At 41.7% G+C, this 17,761-nt stretch overlaps 2 protein-coding genes across 8 annotated transcripts; one reads left to right on the forward strand and one right to left on the reverse strand.

Annotated features, from left to right (window-relative positions):
* Positions 1 to 731: 731 nt before the first annotated feature.
* Positions 732 to 9,639, reverse strand: LOC129372182 (phytanoyl-CoA hydroxylase-interacting protein). 3 transcript variants are annotated; one of them, XR_008607227.1, is made up of 6 exons: positions 9,102 to 9,639; positions 5,852 to 6,028; positions 4,048 to 4,222; positions 3,134 to 3,251; positions 2,200 to 3,049; positions 732 to 1,106 (listed from the first exon to the last, which is right to left on the reverse strand). XR_008607227.1 is itself a non-coding variant. In XM_055049285.1 (5 exons), the coding sequence occupies exons 2-5, from the start codon at positions 6,026 to 6,028 to the stop codon at positions 2,503 to 2,505; spliced, it is 1,017 nt and encodes a 338-aa protein (XP_054905260.1). In that variant the 5' UTR covers positions 9,102 to 9,639; the 3' UTR covers positions 732 to 2,502. The 3 variants fall into 3 exon arrangements, 1 of the variants encoding a protein (XP_054905260.1); XR_008607226.1 differs by having other exon boundaries at positions 1,735 to 3,049; XM_055049285.1 differs by having other exon boundaries at positions 732 to 3,049.
* Positions 9,640 to 11,415: 1,776 nt separating this feature from the next.
* On the forward strand, positions 11,416 to 16,473 carry polr3d (polymerase (RNA) III (DNA directed) polypeptide D). Of its 5 annotated transcripts, none has more exons than XM_055049320.1 (11): positions 11,416 to 11,520; positions 12,198 to 12,290; positions 12,426 to 12,666; positions 13,462 to 13,638; positions 14,322 to 14,365; positions 14,489 to 14,649; positions 14,737 to 14,861; positions 14,954 to 15,110; positions 15,587 to 15,834; positions 15,914 to 16,066; positions 16,173 to 16,473. In XM_055049320.1, the coding sequence occupies exons 4-11, from the start codon at positions 13,480 to 13,482 to the stop codon at positions 16,287 to 16,289; spliced, it is 1,164 nt and encodes a 387-aa protein (XP_054905295.1). In that variant the 5' UTR covers positions 11,416 to 11,520; positions 12,198 to 12,290; positions 12,426 to 12,666; positions 13,462 to 13,479; the 3' UTR covers positions 16,290 to 16,473. The 5 variants fall into 5 exon arrangements, with proteins under 5 accessions (XP_054905295.1, XP_054905297.1, XP_054905293.1 ...); XM_055049322.1 differs by having other exon boundaries at positions 12,201 to 12,290; positions 12,426 to 12,691; XM_055049318.1 differs by having other exon boundaries at positions 12,201 to 12,290.
* Positions 16,474 to 17,761: the final 1,288 nt, after the last annotated feature.

The raw sequence follows: 17,761 nt of genomic DNA on the forward strand, positions 1-17,761 counted from the left end.
AGCTGGGCTCTGTTTATAGTCTGACAGGAATCCTTTCTGTACTTTATGAGCAACAGCCCAGTTCTAACTCGTGTCCTGTCAGAAAACTGGATTGAGCACCAAAGGTGTGAAAGCCGATTTGACCTTTGGAAATGTTTTTGCTGGTTCAGAAGCAGAAGGAATAGTCTTTGCATCTTTCTTGACTGAAACTTAAATCTCTGACAAACAGGAACAACAAACTGCAGCAAATGACAAAAACAGCAACATCATAAAGGGAAGAATACCTTCCTTCTTCGAATGAAGGTATTTGAAGACAAGTACAGATTTTTGGTAAAGCCTTAAAATTCATTATAAACAACGCAGAATCATCGCACAGTATACTTCTACCTTTTAAGTATTTATTCTAAATTGACTAGACTTTCTAATAATTCATGCTTTTTGTCACATTACCACGAGAACCATCTACTCTCCCTTTGAAAGACGAAAAAGAAACATTTCGAAAAACAGACAAGAACACTGAAATGTTACAAAACTCAGTAAAATACTAAAATGGTTTGAAAGTAGAATTTGTATCATTTGGTTTTTAACTTTGCGACAGACTGGCAATCTGTCACCCGAAACATTCCCTGGAGAACCAGCACCTCCCGACCCCATCAGGGACAAGGGTGTACAGGAAATGGAAGGACGGATGAACGCAATCCAAAGTCAAGAATTTCTACTCAGTTGTATTAATCAAACGTGGATCAACTTGGTCAAATTTTGATTACTTTATTTTTATTGATATTAATATTCTTCAACATTTCAGCAAGACACTTTTTCTAATTGGTTACAATTGGGTCCAGAAGTCAAGAGACCAGAGGTCAGCAGCAGAAGAGGGACCCCCAGGCAGTCCCAGGGTGACCCTCCCTGCCGCGTGTTGAGACATTACTGACAGCTTCAGAAAGGTGACAGTCAGGGAACTGTTTCCTCTGCTGCTTCCTCTAACTCCATTTTCAGAGAGCGGTGACAACTCAGTCTGACGTTGGACCGAACTAGGATACTGCTTTTCACTTCAGGGCGACCAGAGATGAAGGGCCAAATGTGGCACACTTACAGTTCATGACTCTATTTCTTTCCCCCAAAGTCTCCTAGAAGACAAATCAAATATTTAGAAAATCAAACTCTCAGTTAGACAAATCAAATCACGAACCAGCAAAAAATACTCTCATTATAAATTAACCTCAGAATTTCCGTTGAAGAAATTCTGAAACAAGATATGTTTCTTGTGTCTTTGTAGATAAATAGTTGCACTATTTATAACAGTTAACCGGTAACAGTTTACTGATGTATTTTTTTAGTGACAAGACATTAAAATGAACACTTGAATTTCAAATGAAAATGTTGGTATTGTGATGTAAGAATGACTACAGTGTATTTTTGCTACATTTTCCTCTCATTCATTTCTTGAAGTGTGCAGCATAGAGATAATTTACCCTCCAGACAGACAGGTTTTTTTTGACAAAGACTGATATGATTTTTAATAATATAAATATAGCTGCATAGTCAATCCACTGTTTACAACTTTCCCCATGCTGTCGCTGCATTGTAAGCTCACTGACACGTCATCCAGATCCATTCACTATGTGCATGCATGTGCATTCGCTATGAAACCTTGTTAGAGTACATGGCATCATCAACAATTTGAAACGGCGGGAAATGCGACTAAAATGGGCTGTCACTGGGAATAAAAAAGGGTTTATCACAAACAAAACCAACCTTCTTCCAGGGACATTATGCAAAATGTAGAGGTGAAGGATGTCTCACTATGTGTATGCCATCCCACTATCAGAGATGTTCTAGGAGAGACAGAGAACTGTCCTTTTTGCAAAGAATGGTTGCACAAAGCGTTTGGCAGCAGGGTTACCGGTGACTGTTCCACCAACGAATGTGTTAAAAGCGATTCTATTTTAACATTGTGCTTTCACCCACTGGATAAATGTCCACAAATTAAAGTCATAGGATTTTTCTAAATGGAAAAGGAAAACTTCAATGAGTAGAAAAATTGATTTGAAGGCTTTTTGTCCATCTTTAGCATGGACAAATGCTAAAGATGGACTCCACATTTTTACAGATCAGTCTGCATCTGTAGGTTATAGGTGGCAGGAATCCTGGCACAGAGGGAATCCCGAGAAGTCGACAAAAAAAAAATCTGTGCAATGTTTCTGTTTTTCTGAAACTCACATTTCTGAAAGGCAGTAACATCCAATTTATGGTGGAACAAATGACGAAACAGGAGCATTGTGGACGTAGGAAAACACATGAAGACACCTGAAGAGTAGGTATAGAGCTCTGGAATATATATCATCCAAGGGGTCATTAAATAAAAATCTCCTCCACTTCAGGGTGGAGGCGGGGTGGGGAGCAGCTTTAACACAGTTCAAGAGATGTATTTCTCCACCATGCTCTGACAAGTCCATAATTTCCTCAGCTGTTTTGTCCAATTCTGGGTCTTTTCGAACTGTCGACTCAAAGTCAACTTGTCCCTCAGCGCCCCACGCTGATGTTGCACACTTTGCAGCTTGGATCTTTCTTGGCGTTTGCCGTGGTCAAACTCATAAGCTGGTGGTGCCCACTGATCTGCTCCACACTCCCCTGATCCACGTGAACCGGCTCCGTGAAAAGCACCTCCAGGATCACGTCACTGGCGTGGCAGTACACGGGCTCCTCCCCCTGCCTCTGGGGGGCAGTGTAGGTCAGAAAGGGGTTGGAGGACAGGTCCAGCCTCGGCAGGCGGGTGCGACAGAAGTTGTCTCCCTCTGTGCCAACGGGCGCAAGCACCAGCACCACGTAGTGATATGCCGTGTACATGCAGTAAAAGTCTGCGAAGTACAGGCAGACGTTTGGGTTCAGCAGGACTCCAGCTGGAATCTGGAATCTGAGGGGGCCGTACGGAGAGTCTTTGGGGGGGAGCCCCGTGTCGAACTCTGTGTTGCAGCTGAAGAAGACGCCTTGGAGTTTGCCGTTGATCGGAGAGCCATGACTCCCGCTGGTGTCTTTCAGGGCCGGACGCATCAGTCCCCCACATTCCCTCCTAATGCAAGACACAGAAAGAAAATGAGGATTTCTTCTGGTTGGTGTGACCAATCAGATCAAAGAGAAGGATAACAGCTCCAACCTGACATAGTCAAAGTATTCTGGGTGCTGGTTGCGATAGAACACAGAGAATCTCAGCAGTCGTCCTGCAGGACCGCTGGCCTTGTCAAGGAGCTGCTGAAGGTGTTCCATTGCATAGTCTGCAAAAATGTTATAAAAAAATCATGTCTCCTCGACAGATGCTTTGAATATATGGTCCCCCAAAAGTATCCGCACCCTTTGAAGCTTTTCACATACCGTATTGTCAAGTCGCATTTACAAACTTCAATGGATTTTATACACTAAACAACCCAATGCGTTAAGGAAAATGAATGATGAATAGTTTTTAAGATTTTTCACATAAACCATTGTCATGTTCTTTTCCATTCAGTCCTCATCACATTGAGATGTTTGTGTCCTGAATAATATTGGTGCTGAAATCAAGTGTGGAAGCGTCATGTCCCTGGGGTGTTCATTTCAGTAAGACCAGGTAAACTGATCAGACATGATGGAAAGACAGATCGAGCTAAATGCAGTGATCCTGGGAAAAGACCAATCAGACCAAAAAGATTTACAAATAGTCACTAGGGTGAAGGTTTACTATTCAGCAAAGCTACAGACAATGTTGCAAAGGAGCTAGGATTATCTGGCAAAGCTTGAAAAGTGACTTTTACACGTGTTCCGAATCTATTAGACAAAGTTAAACACAGTTTTTATATCCAAAAGAATAAACAATGAAACTATTGATGCAATCACACTGAATAACAAATGCATAACACAATTTTCAGAAACAAAGAAAAAAAAAGCCTTTGTGTTGGTCGATCCAATACAATCCAAATAAATGTCGCTCATCCTTGTGGCAGGATTGTGAAAACATTCCAGGGGTGCGAATACTTTTCTCTCGTCTTCAAAGTTCCTAAGCGTATTTATCTTGTTGAATGAGTTGATGAGTTTTACCTCCAGTGCAGAACTCCACCACCGAGCTCCACTCTGACACTAGGTAGTCACCGTCCGACTGCCTGACGGCTGTCTGGACAGCGACACAGTACTCCGTCCGCGGGCTGAGGAACCAGTGTCCTCTCACCGCCATGGGCAGTGGGACAGCCTTGGCCACCAGCTTGGTTGGGACATCCTGAAGACCAGAGAGGGGACGACTGTTTAATGGACTTTTAAGGAAGTAAATTCTACTTACAATTGTGAAATCATTATTCTTTTTCAGCATCAACGCTCCATTATTAAATGCATTCTGTTCCTTCCCAAGCCAGAGCTGCTGCGACTAAGACACATCTAATCAAATCAGCAGCTTTGTTTTGGCCAAGGCCGCTAAGCAGCACAGCTAATTACTGGCTCAGCGGCTCACATATCCATGGAAACATCTCTGATGCAAAAGTTTGTTTATGCCGCTTTGTCGATTGCTGTCTGAGAGGGAAAATAACCTCGATCCTGAAACATCTCTCTAATTCCCTTCCCTGCTTTGATTCCTCTCTTTTTTTTCAGTGACAGGATGCAGGTTGAAGCAACAAATCATAATCACTATCAGGGATTTGCAGCTGCAAGAAAGAGAGACTGGGATTTTTTTGATTTTTTTTATCTTCCACATGTTACATGCACGTGGATGTCATTTGAGTGAAAGTGTTGACGTCAAAATGAAACTGAGTGTAGAAATGCAAGCAAAGTGTGGCAAAGTGTCAGAGAGGGAGCTGATTGAAAGGTCTTTGCTTTTCCAACTCCTCTTCTCCTCAGCTGCTGTTTTTTTGGGGGGGCGAGGGGTTCACAAAGAGAACTGCATTTCATCTCAAGGTGTGTTTTAAAAATTCCCTCCACAGTGTGTGACGTCTTAGTATTTAATGAATTAAAGAGATGTCCAAAACCTGTCCAGATTTCAAAAGTACTCCTTTCATCTCGCGCCAAATTGTGAACTGGGAACCAGATAACCAAGAAAAAAAAATCTCATCATTAGTCACTGCATCTATGAGTTTATATTTCTTACAGTGCCTATGCAATGCATTGTACATGGGAATTGATTGAATCTGCTATAACACTTGCTCAAGTTGTCACTCAACAACACCTAAACATGACAGTAAAGTCAAGAGGGAGTGGAAGCTTGCATAATAATAATTTAAAAATTATCACATGCTTGAGGCTAGTTTCCCAAAACCCCTCCATTCAGGTGAGCTTGTTAGCATGCTAACACAGGGAGCCCAAAAAACAGCCAACGCGAACAAGTCCAAAACAGCCTGAGGTTCTGCTTAATGTGAACGCATCTGAGTTTATTAGTAAAATATTTGAAATAAATCTGTTGTGAAAGGTGTGCAGACAGACGGTAGGTGCGATTGATATTTATATACCTTGACAAAAAAAAAACATTCTTTGTATTTGTATTATTATGTCGTTTCAAAGTGCAGCAGATGCAATTAGGTCTAAAACGGCTCACTGCTGCAGCTGAATTTGTCAGCTTTAGTTCACTTTAAAGGGAAACAATTCACAACTGAGTCACAAGCCTGCAGCTGTTGACTGCATCCCTTTTCCTTTTTGCCTGTATTGGAAGCGACTGAAAGGGCACAAGCACTCTGTGTTAAATCTGATATCCCAACAAATGCAGAATACCAAGACGAAGTGAGACCCATTATACTAACCAAACTGGGCTCAGTGTTTGTGGAGAATTTTGATGTCGGTCGATTTGAATGTGGGGAAAAGACATGAACGGAGACAGAGCAGCCGCCCTGCAGGTGGAGGATGAAGTAACGAAGCAGTTTCAGACCCTGTGTTTGAAGCGGTTCGGATCCCTGTTCTCTTTGCGGCTCAGGTCGATGAAGAAATGCGTCGCTCTGGCTGTGTCCTCTGGAGGCATATCCCACATGATGCGGAAAGAGTCACAGGTCACCTCACAGATCTGGATGTTGCACGGGGTGGCGAGAGGGGCGTCCATTTCTGTCATCTGCCGTTAGAGTAGGAGATAAACGTGCATGGTTAGGCTGGTCTAAATACAGGCTGTGATACCAATGCCTTGATCTGTGCAGAATCTCCAAAGGCAGTGTCACTGGAGTCGGGTCTGAGCAGCAGCGGAAAACATCGCGGATGAAGACGTTTTCAGACAGAATTTAATTAGACTCTCATTTAGGGATTTGTGTGGCTGCTTTTTTTATTCCCTCTCCGAACGTTTTTCTACTCCACCTCCCTCTTCTTGCCCTCAACTGACATTTTCAGTTATTACACAACTCAATACGCTCCCAGCGGAGTGAGTAGCCTCTGTTTTGCCTCTGCATTTCATAATCCACCTACAGCAGTCTCCAAGCAACCACTCATCAGCAGCCTCCCCTCAGTCTTCTCCTGTGATTCTGAGGGAAGAGGGTCACAAACAAGCCCCTTTTCTGCACGTGTCAGCAGGAGTTGGAACTGTAGGAAACTTATTAAACATTTCTGCCTCCTCTCCCTGCTGGAATTTGCACAAAAACGGCTGAACAAGTGAAAGAAAGGCGACTTCGTATTGCCAAAATTGGGGAGGTTTACACCCCATCAGCAGCAAGTGATGTATGGTCATATCTTCGTCGATTCAGGCGGCTGCACACAGCCCAGAGCATTAAACTGGGCACAATCTGCTGCTCAGTCTGTGTTTGTTTCATTAGCTCCCGCCTTCTCGCCTCTCAACTGATGGGAAGACTCCTCGGTGGATGCACTTTGGCTGAGTTTGCCCCCTGAGGCATCCACTCCTCTGTAGTTTTCCAGTAATAACCATCCATTGGGAACTTTGCAATCTTCTTTTACAATATACCTGACCGCAGTGCCTTACGTTATGTTTTAATCTACATGTGACGTGTCACAAACAGATAGTATAAAAATGTCAAGTGAAAGACAAATATTTGAGATTCACTCAAGTTTAAAATAAAAAATAGAGACGAGCATTGGTATTTTCCTCTGAGGGCGAATCTGACACCCAGTCTAAATCTTTTGTAGCGTCAAAAGTTGTTTTTTTTTAAGGCTAGGAATCCCTGGACTTAAAATATATATATATATTTATTTAAATGTCTGATATTTCTGAGGATGATGAATTCTGATGTATATGAAAAATAAAAAAACTGCTTTGCTTTTGTCTGATCAGAGTACCTTCTGTAAATGTTGGCCGTAACCTTTACTTTGACCCTGACATGCTGGCTTCTTATGACGGTGGCAGTTTTCATGCCTTTTCTTGCATGAAGGCCAGATGTATGGAGTACAGACTAATGAAACAGCTCAGGTGTTACCAAGCATCTCTCGGCTGCTTGTCTCTCATTCCTAAACATGACCCTTCACCACTTCAGGTGAAGGGTCATGTTTTTGTAGGGCAGCAGGTGCGCCATCGTCTTTATGGACTTACCAGAGCTCTTTGAGATAGATAAAGCTTTTCTGATGTTATTTTATAACTGGACCCTGCTTTAAACGCCTTTGTGTGCCGTGTTTTTTTGGTCTTGATGTTGCCTGTTCGTTGATGTTTTCTGATAAAGGCCTAAGGCCTTCACTGAACAGTTGGATTTACGCTGAGATTAAATTGATGACTTTATATTATGTGACTTCTGGGTTTTCATTAGGGACATTAGATTAACCGAATACAAATGTCAAATTTTTATTTGTAAAAGAAACAACAAAAAAAAGAAACCAAGCATCCTTTTTCTTCTTCTTCTTCATAATTAAGCACCACTTTGAATTGGTCTGTTAGACAAAATCACACCAAAATTCACTGAATCTTTTGGCTGACTGCTTTTGCAAAGCATTGTAAAATTCCAGCGTCTCCTGCAACGTAACTTTGTTTTTTTCTTTCTCTTACTAAGCGCACGCTCACACTGAACATATGCTAATTCAAAGATGCTGCTAAAAATAACATTCTCCTTTTGTTGTCTGTGTGATGCGATGAAAGCCAAGCGTGAAGAGGAGCCGTCATTTTTGACCGCTGGGTTCGTTGAGGAGCTCTCCCAGACCAGGATGATGGACAGGCTGCAGCAGCTCATTAAAGCCTTTGAACTGTGAAATTTGTAAGGTAGCTCGTCCACGCCGGCGACCGTGCAGAGAGAAGGGATGCATCACGTGCGTCTCCATGCGTCTGCTTTCCAGCTGCCTGCTCTCTTTTCTAACCATGGAGCCTTTTCAGAGACAGAATCTGGGGCAGGGAGAGAGACACTCTCACAGGACCGGTCATCAGAAAGCCCCACGCCTCTCCTCGTGCGCTACTTTCAGATCAAAAAATGTGTGAGCGCAGTTCAGACAAAGGTCTTAATATCATTCACACAGGCTTCCACTGCATGACCTCATTTGCAAACCGGCGTTTCAATGAGAAATCAGAGTCAGTTATCTCTACTTTAATAGACAGCTGCTTCAATCAAGACAGCTGGCTCTGGCTGATAATTACAATGAGTTTTCACATCATAAATCCTGATTTGTGCACACATGCATACGTTGGCTTGCTCATTCCTATCACGCGACACACAGATGTCGAGATGCAGCAATCCTGCACATTGAAACAGAAAGGTACATTAAGCAATTTTCTGAGTTGAACTTAATGCTTTCCAGGACTTTGAGGTAGAACTGAATCAGATTTTAATGTAAAAAAGAAGAAAAAAACAGTGTAGTATTTTTCATCAGAACCAAATATAGTACCGCTGAGTTTGAAATCCAGTCTTTCTGGTTGATTAAAGCCACTGAGTGGTATCTTATGTGAGAAAAACCTAAAGCTTATGGTTCATCTGCACAATTTAAGCGATATATGAGAATGATAATAGCCCTGTTCTAATAATCAATGCAACTAAATAAAAACCCATTTCCTGTCCTGCAACAGCATTAATGATTTCACTAAGTGTGCAGCTGATATGAAACACTATCCACGAGCCATTTCATGTCAAATATTTCTTTAGAGGCACATACACAGGAAGTAGAGATGGAATGATCAAGTTCATAATAAGGTAAATAGAACAATTCTGCATATTTCATTTCTCGGCATTTACAATGATCAATAAGCAGAATAGTTTTAGAGCATTTCTTACTCGTCTGAGGTTCGGCTCTATGACGGGAGACGATTGTTTTCCTCCTTACTTTCCTCCACTGATGCTGCTGCTGATGGGTCCCTAAGGAAAACTGATTAGGTGGTGAAACAAACGCACACACAGGATCCTTTCTTCTTCTTTTTCTTCTTCCTCCTTCTCCTTCCGACTGTTTCTCTCACAGTGTCACACAAACAGCCTAACCCCCACCATCACCTTCTCTCCCTCCCGCCGTCCTTCCCTCCATCCCCTCCTCCCAGTCTCATTTCTCCTCTGATCTCTGCGTGGTGTTTACTTTGACTCCCGTGCAGTTGCACATATGCAGGATGCATAAAAGAATACCCCCCACTCCTCCCCATTTCCCTCAATCTCCCGTACAAAGGCAGAAATCTGTAAACTGAAATGCGACCACAGCGGGAGTCAACCTCGTCAGCATCACGGTTTCACCAGCCAACCGTACACAACACGTCAGTCGGGAGTAAATCTATCCGGAGGTGCAGAAGCCACACACACTCTCCTTCCAATGTAGGCTGCACACTTGGCTCCTTGAGTAAATGTCAACTCTCAAATATGGTGACATCACGGGCACTGGAAGTGTTAAACGAGAAGAAGTTGTGTTTGACATGCTCTGTTAGCAAAATCAGAAGAGATTAAGCTCTGATTTTCGTCCCAGTAGATTACACAGAGCGCCAACCAGACCTAAAAAAATATACATGTGCCAACTGTCGTGCCATATGGACGAACTCCACAAGGCTTCTACCCCCACATCCCGTCCCATACTATCCTGGGGCGAGGGATGCCACCGTATAAGTCCAAAGTAAGCAGATTTCCTCTGGCATTATTGTTCAGAGAAAACAGAGTTATTATGTTGCCTTCATTTTGGATGCCATTAGAGATTAAAGAAATCTTCCTCAGATTAATATGATAATCTGCTGCGGAAACAATGGACACAAACACAGGATAAAGACAATATGACAATATAGGCCAGACTCACAGTGAGGGAGCAATCCTCCCAAAGCCACATCATAGTTGTAATTTTCAAAGTGACCGTGATGTATTATTGTTATTTCACACACTATGAGCAGTATTGAGAAGCTTCATCTATTATCAGGCAAGCAGAGATAACGGATAGGCTCACAGTGTAATTAAGCAGCAGTCATCCATCATTAGTCACGGCATGACAATGCTGTCCCAAAACCCCCTCTTTGGAGCAAGAGCAAACGGTTTATCTCCTTTACAGGGATGTTGGAATCATTTTTTGACCATTCTAATGGTTTTGTCTTTGTTTGTGTTGTTAAGTGTTTATATAAATTCAGATTACATAATTTACACATTAAGCAGTACACAGTAAGCCCAACAGAATAAACCTTCATAGAGGCAAATAAGGTGATGAACAAAGACATCTGGAGTGGCGTACATAACTGACATGTTTCACACATTCACAGGGATGCTCTTTACAGGAAGCAATAGGCGTTGATTTTCTCAACGCCTATTGATGTTTTACGATTTCACAAAAACAATTTACAGTGTTGTGCCAGACTGGCGACCTGTCCAGGATGCACACCACCTCTCGCCCGGAACGTTAGCTGGAGATAGGCACCACCTCCCCTCATGACCCCATTAGGGAGAAGGGTGTTAGAAAATGAATGGATGGATGAATTTACAATGATCAATATGGAACGGTGCTTACTGTTCTTACTGTCTTTACTAGTTTTTGTCTTTGTGTTGTTTAGTGTTTAGTTTATTGTTATTATTGGTGACATTTATGTAGCTTAGGTTCGGCTGCATGGGGTTGCAAAGGTGGGACCCCAAAACTAAAAAAATGAGGGGAAAAAACAATATTCTGGTTTGTGTTTCAAGTAACTATTCACAGGAGATCTTAAAATGCACCTGCCGTTCATGTTATAACCATAACAAATTAGTGTAATTTGCAAATGGGACCGTACAAACACAGGAGCTAAAAATTGTGGTATGACTATATAATTCCGATTCTTATCCTGGGATTTTCTTGATAAACATAGTTGAATGTTAGAAGTTTTATTTATGTTCATATGGCTATTGCAAAAGATTATTTGTTTTAATGCTGTGTACACATTAAAAGGATGTCTTTTGCATGCTTTATTTTAGGATATAAAAAATGGTGTACAATTTATCTTCGTCTGTGGACATGTTTCAAATGGCACAAATCTTATAATACAGAAAATCACAGGAAGACATGTAAAGACTTGTAAAGCCATGTAAACGGACATGTTAGTTTCTTCCTGAAACTAAAACGTCAGACGTTCATACTGTATTTCGCGCATGCGCACAACGCTGGAGGGGAAGCCAACGGTTCATTTACTTGCCATCTATAGCGCCGCTGTCACCGTTGAATGAAACCTGGAGATGTAGTATTAATTTAGTGGACCGTGCGACAGCAAAGGTAAAAAGAAAATAATGCAGAGAACCTTTTGAAGAATAACTCAAAACCACCATTTTCTCGCTCTGTTGTAAAGGCCATATAAAGAGCCTACAGACTCGTAGCATGGCCGAGTCTGTGGCGTTGTTGTAGCAACTGACAACAACGCCCCTGTGTGTTTCAGGATTCAACAACACCAAAAAAAAAAAAAAAAAACATTCACACCTTCCTCACACAAAGAGGAAAGTCTCACTGTAAGAAACTATGTCTCTTACAGTATTATGTATTCAGGTTTGATTTTGCAGAAACTCATAAACAGTGGCTGCGACAGATTAACCGTGACCGCTATTAGCTAATCTAACACAGCTGAGGGTCATTAGCTCATTTAAACACCTGCTCTACTGATAACCTATCAGAGTTGGTGTGGTGGTTGGCCATTTTTTTAAAAATTGAACTGAAACATCAAATTCAACATCATGTTAAGGCTGTCAAAGTCAAGTAAGAATAACAAAACTACTTTCCTCTTCCTCACCATTTATCTTCCTGAATTAAAACGTTTTCCTGACTTTAACTAGTTTTTGTAGTGTTGACAATTAACAACAAAGCACTGCGTCCCTTAGAGATCAGGCGTACATATATGATTTAGCGCTTTGTATTGTCTATTTCACTGCTTTAAAAAAAACTATTGTTGTCACGGTCAGCAGCTGTTTGCCTTCCAGCAGGGAGATGGGGGCGGGGCCTGATGCGAGTGACGTCACTCTCCAAAGGGTTTATATGGCTTAAATAAACATGTGGTAAGTTTGGTCCTATACTTTAAAGGAATAAAATTTTAACAAATTTAACTTATTTATTTTAAGCGCATTTTAAAACTAGAAAATCTTATAAATTATGGGGAAAAAATCTCAGTCAATCTGTTTTTTTTTTGTTAGAAAATGTGTTGCAGAATTGCCTCTGGTTCATCATAAAGATCGTTTCTGCGCTACACTTTACGCAATGATAACGAAGTCACCCTGCGGGTTGTCATGCGCAGCTCTGAGCCCCGTGACGTCAGACCGGAACAACGACGCCGTGGTGTCATGGCGCCGTGCGTGATGTCAGAGCTCGGTAACAAACAGCTCTAGCTGCTCCTCAACGATCTGGGATGGATTTCTGGCTGTGAATTAAGACCCAGTAAGAACCTTGGAGGGGTAACGAAGCAAGTAGCCGAACAAAACCGGAACACGTGTTGTTATTCTGCTTTGGGACTTTCTAGTAAACTACAGTGCTGAGCTCATGTGTCTGTCTGTGTTGTAATGTGGCCACGTGTTGAGGATTTGTAGTGTGATTTTTATTACTTGTAATTATTTGTAGTTAAATTTAAAAAAAAACTGTCAAAACTATATAATTAAAACTAATGCATTTTATTCAATGTAAATAATTCTGACTTAACATTCATAATTTATTGTTACTTGAATCTAGTATGATCTAATATTTACTTTTCAAACATCTTTATAGATAATTATGGTTTGAGCTTTGATCTGAGCTCTCATAAAAGTGCCCAATTTATAACATCCGTGGATAAAGATTCCATCTACAATTTATTGGGCCCTAAAATGACATAAATTACAGGAAAGATAAATGTTTAACAGAGTCACCTAAAATCAGTTTGGGAGAAATACACCTTTCAGAATTAAAAGTTAATCCCATGGTCTTTAAAACCAGCTATGTGGAACTAAAGGTGAAAACTGAACTGGGTGTTGGCTCTCTGTTCCATTTTTCAATGTAGTCCCTAACATAGGCGAGCTGTGCCCTGAGCCTGTCGTATGATGGAAGCTGCACTTTTTCAGGGCAGCATTTTGTGGGTTCTAGCTCATGTTACTCTTCAGATAGTACCAACAACAATTACAAGTACAAATCGAAAATAAATGTCACATGTTTGTATTTTATAGTTGTTAGTTCCACATAAAGAGGGTGTTTGTCTGTTAGATCTGTCTGCAGATCAGGATGGCAGACTCAGGTGACCACAGCGGTCAGCAGGCTCCAGGTCCTGGAGGCCGGGGGAGCATAGGACCTCTGATGGGTCGCCGACCAGCAGCTGGCATCTCTCCTGGACGCCTGCCATCGGTGCGATCCAGAGATCTAACGCTAGGAGGAGTAAAGAAGGTAGTTTTTCTTTTTCATTTCTAATTGGACAAATGGGAGGAAACATTTTTGTCATGCAGAGATAGAGCTGAGCAACTTGTCTCTGCCTTAATGTAAGCTGCTGAAAATCTTCATCTCTCTCGCAGCCTGACATCTCTTGACCTGTGTCAGAAAATGCTGTTATCTTTTAAATCGCTTCTCACTGATGCTAAAAATGTCTAACTTTGAGTTTGCCTGACTTAACAACAACTGGCACACTGAAGACTGCTCCAGTCACCCAACCTGGTAGCACTTAGACTTGGGCCATTCAGTGATCACAAAGGATCAGATTTTTGAATTTCTAAACTAGCTGATTAGCAGTTGGAGACGATCAATTTGAAAATATTGCAGATTCTGTTAACCAGATAATTTCTCTGTACATTTTTATTTTTTATTATAATGTGAGCAAAATAAGTTTTGCCTTATATGGGAATCTAAAAAAATGATGCAGTAATATTTTAATTGGCTCAGTATTTGTTCTTTCTACCTGTTGTCCGAGTGAAAAGATGCATTTACCCTTATTACAATCTATTTTCTGTTTTGTGACATAAATGTAATTTACCTGTAATTTAGATATACTTGATAGATTGCTAACAGTAGTGACTGACAACATATTTATGAGTGCCAGATCTGTATCACATTTCTTTGTTTTCCTCCTTCTTCAGAAAACCTTTACTCCCAACATCATTGGCCGAAAAGTTAAAGAAGAGTGAGTTCATGGGAGCCTTTAAAACAAAAAAATATATAAATAAATATTTGAGCACATCTATGATCTATTTATTTATGTTTTTCTGGGACTGCTGGGTGATAATCTCTGTTTCTAATGCGACAGACCAAAGGTCGAAGGTGTGCCGAGGCGAGAGAAGAGGGATGGAGATCGAGGGCGGGGCAGGGGCCGCGGGGAAAGAGGCAGGGGCCGAGGTCGCAGCGAGGTCATCCAGTCTCACTCCATCTTTGAGCAGGGGCCTGGAGAGACGATGATTAAAAGAAGAGGTGGGCCTCGAGCTAGAGAAGCGGCTGCTCATGAATTCATGCTTCAGTGTTTCACATCCATGCATATGAACCCTGTCACACACACAGGGGGCTACGAGAGTGAGAGAGACGCTCCGAGCATGGGACCCTCGCCCATCATCAATATCAAAAAGGAGAAGAGGGAGACCGAAGAGGAAACCAAAGAGATTCTGCGCAAATTGGAGCGAGAAAACGTGCGTCCTTTGGCCGTCAGACATCTGTTTGTGCGTTTTTGGTTTACAGACTGTGTGAGTTTTTGCTTACTGATTTATTTCCTTTCATTTAGTTCATAGATGACCCATTCCTGAGGAGCGAGCAGAGGAGCTGCCCAGTCCAGCTTCCCCTGGCTGTGTCAGGGTGGGGATTCAAGGAGGAGCTTAACAGTGTAGCCGTTAAAGTAGAAAAGACAGACCCAGATGAGCCCATGGAGACTTCAGTTGAAGGTAGTTTCCGAATGACATTGCCTTGAAAAAGCACTCACACCATTTTGAATTGACAGACCGACAAAGGTAGTGCATAATTGTGAAGTCAAGAGTAATACAAAACATAATTTTCTTGAAGTATATGTATTATTTTCCCCCACCTACAGTGTGGAGACGAGCCCAAAAGCTTTTGAACCTCCTCACAAACCATTGTGTTTGGTGCACAAGTAACGCTGCATTTCATCCTGAACACATCATCCCCAGAAGCTTGAGCTATTTTTAAAAGACAAATGAACACAAATTTCAGTCTCTGGAAACATCTCAGAGTTGTAATTTCACTGGAAGGTGGTTCTATATATTATTGACTAAATGCAGATGAAAACATCCCATTTAGGGATGGATGCCAGCATCCATGTCCAGTAGCTTTTCTAACTCCTCGACGCGATAACTCACTTGTTTCTGTGCGCTATAAAGATTCTGTCTTAACACGTCTACAGTGAAGCAAGAGCCAGAGGAAGTGGAGATACAAAAGGTTGAAGCCACTTTCAAACCTCCTCCTCTCCCTGAGCCTGAAGTTCTCCCTGACCTGCTGCACAGATGGAGCCTGAGCAAAGCGGAGCAGCTGTTCTTCATCCAGCTGCCCGACTCGCTGCCCGGCCAGCCTCCCACCAAGGAGCATAAGGCGGTAAAAACCGAGGTGCAGTCGGAGGACGGGCAGTCCGTGCTTCTGAAGACAGAGCCACAGGTAGACGAAGCAGGTGGTGACATTTCAATCAGTGAGGATGCATAGGAGGCGTGTGATAAGTTCATTTGTTTTGTTACAGGACGAGGAAGCTGAAGACAACAGCTGTAATCTGAAGGATCTGAGGGAGGGCGTTGTTGGGAAGATGCTGGTCCGGAAGTCTGGCCGGGTGCAACTCATACTGGGACAAGTCACCCTTGACGTGTCTCTAGGGACGTCGTGCTCTTTCCTTCAGGTGTGATACTTTTTCATCATTAATCTGATTTGAGAGTTGTGCTACTTTGACATATGTGTATTAAATCAATCCTAAATACTGTCGTCTCTGCTGCTTCTCTTCTCAGGAGCTGGTTTCTGTTCAAACGGCAGAAAAAAACGGAAACCTAATGGTGTTGGGGAACGTCAGGCACAAAATGGTCTGCTCTCCTGACTTTGAGTCTCTGCTGGAGAGCAAGACATGATGCTCGCCCAGGCAGAGGGCTCCCAGTTACCTCTGATGCATTAGATGCACTAGTATTCAATAAAACAAAAACTACGACCCCCATCTCTGAATAAACTATGCTGATGACTGATTGCCTTTTATGTTTTCAGAGCTGCTAAAATTGCTTTGATATATATCAATTATGCATATTATAGAATTTTTTTTTTTAATTATGAATAAGACGGGTGGTGGTTTGAGGCTTGAGTGCCAAGTTTTGTTGCCGTTTGTGTAAAATTAGTTGACAAAATTGTACATGGATATAAATGTGTGAATAAAGACAGAATATCCCTACTCCAGTAAGTCATTTTTATTTCAGACTGGTTCACTCAAATTACAGAATTACTTCCAGTATTTTTGTCCATCCATCCATTATCTGTTCATGTTTTGGACTGTCGGAGGAAACCGGAGTACCCGGACACAACCCACGCATGCACAGGGAGAACATGCAAACTCTGTGCAGGACCTTCTTGCTGCAAGGGAACAGTTCTACCAACTGTGCCATTGTACAGCCCCCATTATATTTGTTTTTCATATTTTTTTTTCTTTACCTATTTAAGATAAAAAAAATTCAAGTTGCCAATCATGCAATTTAGATTCATGCTCTCTCTGAAGACATAAAACAATTGTAGGAAAAATGTTTACATTACGTAGAGAATGTTCTCTGCTGCAAAATGTGTGGTAATTCCATAATAAATGTATATTTAGATCAATTACACTGTTTTCTGCATTTTTTAAAAATCTTTGCTTTTATGAGTCAAAAACATTTTCATATGTCTTGCATAACACCAATGAAAAAAGAAGAAAAAGATTTGGATACAGTTGGAAATATGGCATTGACAGCTGTCCAGCAGACTAAACAATGAGGACAAGCAGCAAACTGTCTTGTCTTTTCATGCATCCAGGCATGTTATTGTGAAGTTGAGTGGGGAGAGAGAAAGTTTGGTTAAAAAAAGATGTACAGCACAGGAATAACCAGATCCTTAGAGAGGATCGGAATAAATCACATTCAAGTTTTCAGTGAGGACTCCAGCTGTGGTCCACACCAACCCAGGCACACCAATTCCCCCCACCGTGATTTAGAGAGCCATGGTAGATGCCAGTGTTGGCCCATTTTGACTTGTTTTATCAAGTCAAAAGTAAATGGAGCAATATATTTTATTTTTTCAGCCTTCATGCTAACTTCTGCTGACAGGCTTTGTGGAGAAGCTATTTTAATTTCCTAGAACTTGGCGTTTATCTACACTGCCAGAAATACAGTGAGAGACGCCGAATTTATTAGTTTATTTGTCTATTTTTTACCGTTCATGTGTATTGCATTTCACATGTACTCCACCCAGTTTGTTTGGTTTATTATTATAAGCTCATTCATTCTTCATTGTAGCTTGTTCATTCCTTCAGAACTTGGTTCTGTGTCTGTCCTGGGCCTTGATCCTCGGTACTGTTATTTCCCAT

Source organism: Poeciliopsis prolifica, unplaced genomic scaffold, assembly GCF_027474105.1.
Source record: "Poeciliopsis prolifica strain line A6 unplaced genomic scaffold, Auburn_PproV2 SCAFFOLD028, whole genome shotgun sequence".
In the NCBI taxonomy this organism is placed as follows: Eukaryota; Metazoa; Chordata; class Actinopteri; order Cyprinodontiformes; family Poeciliidae; genus Poeciliopsis; species Poeciliopsis prolifica.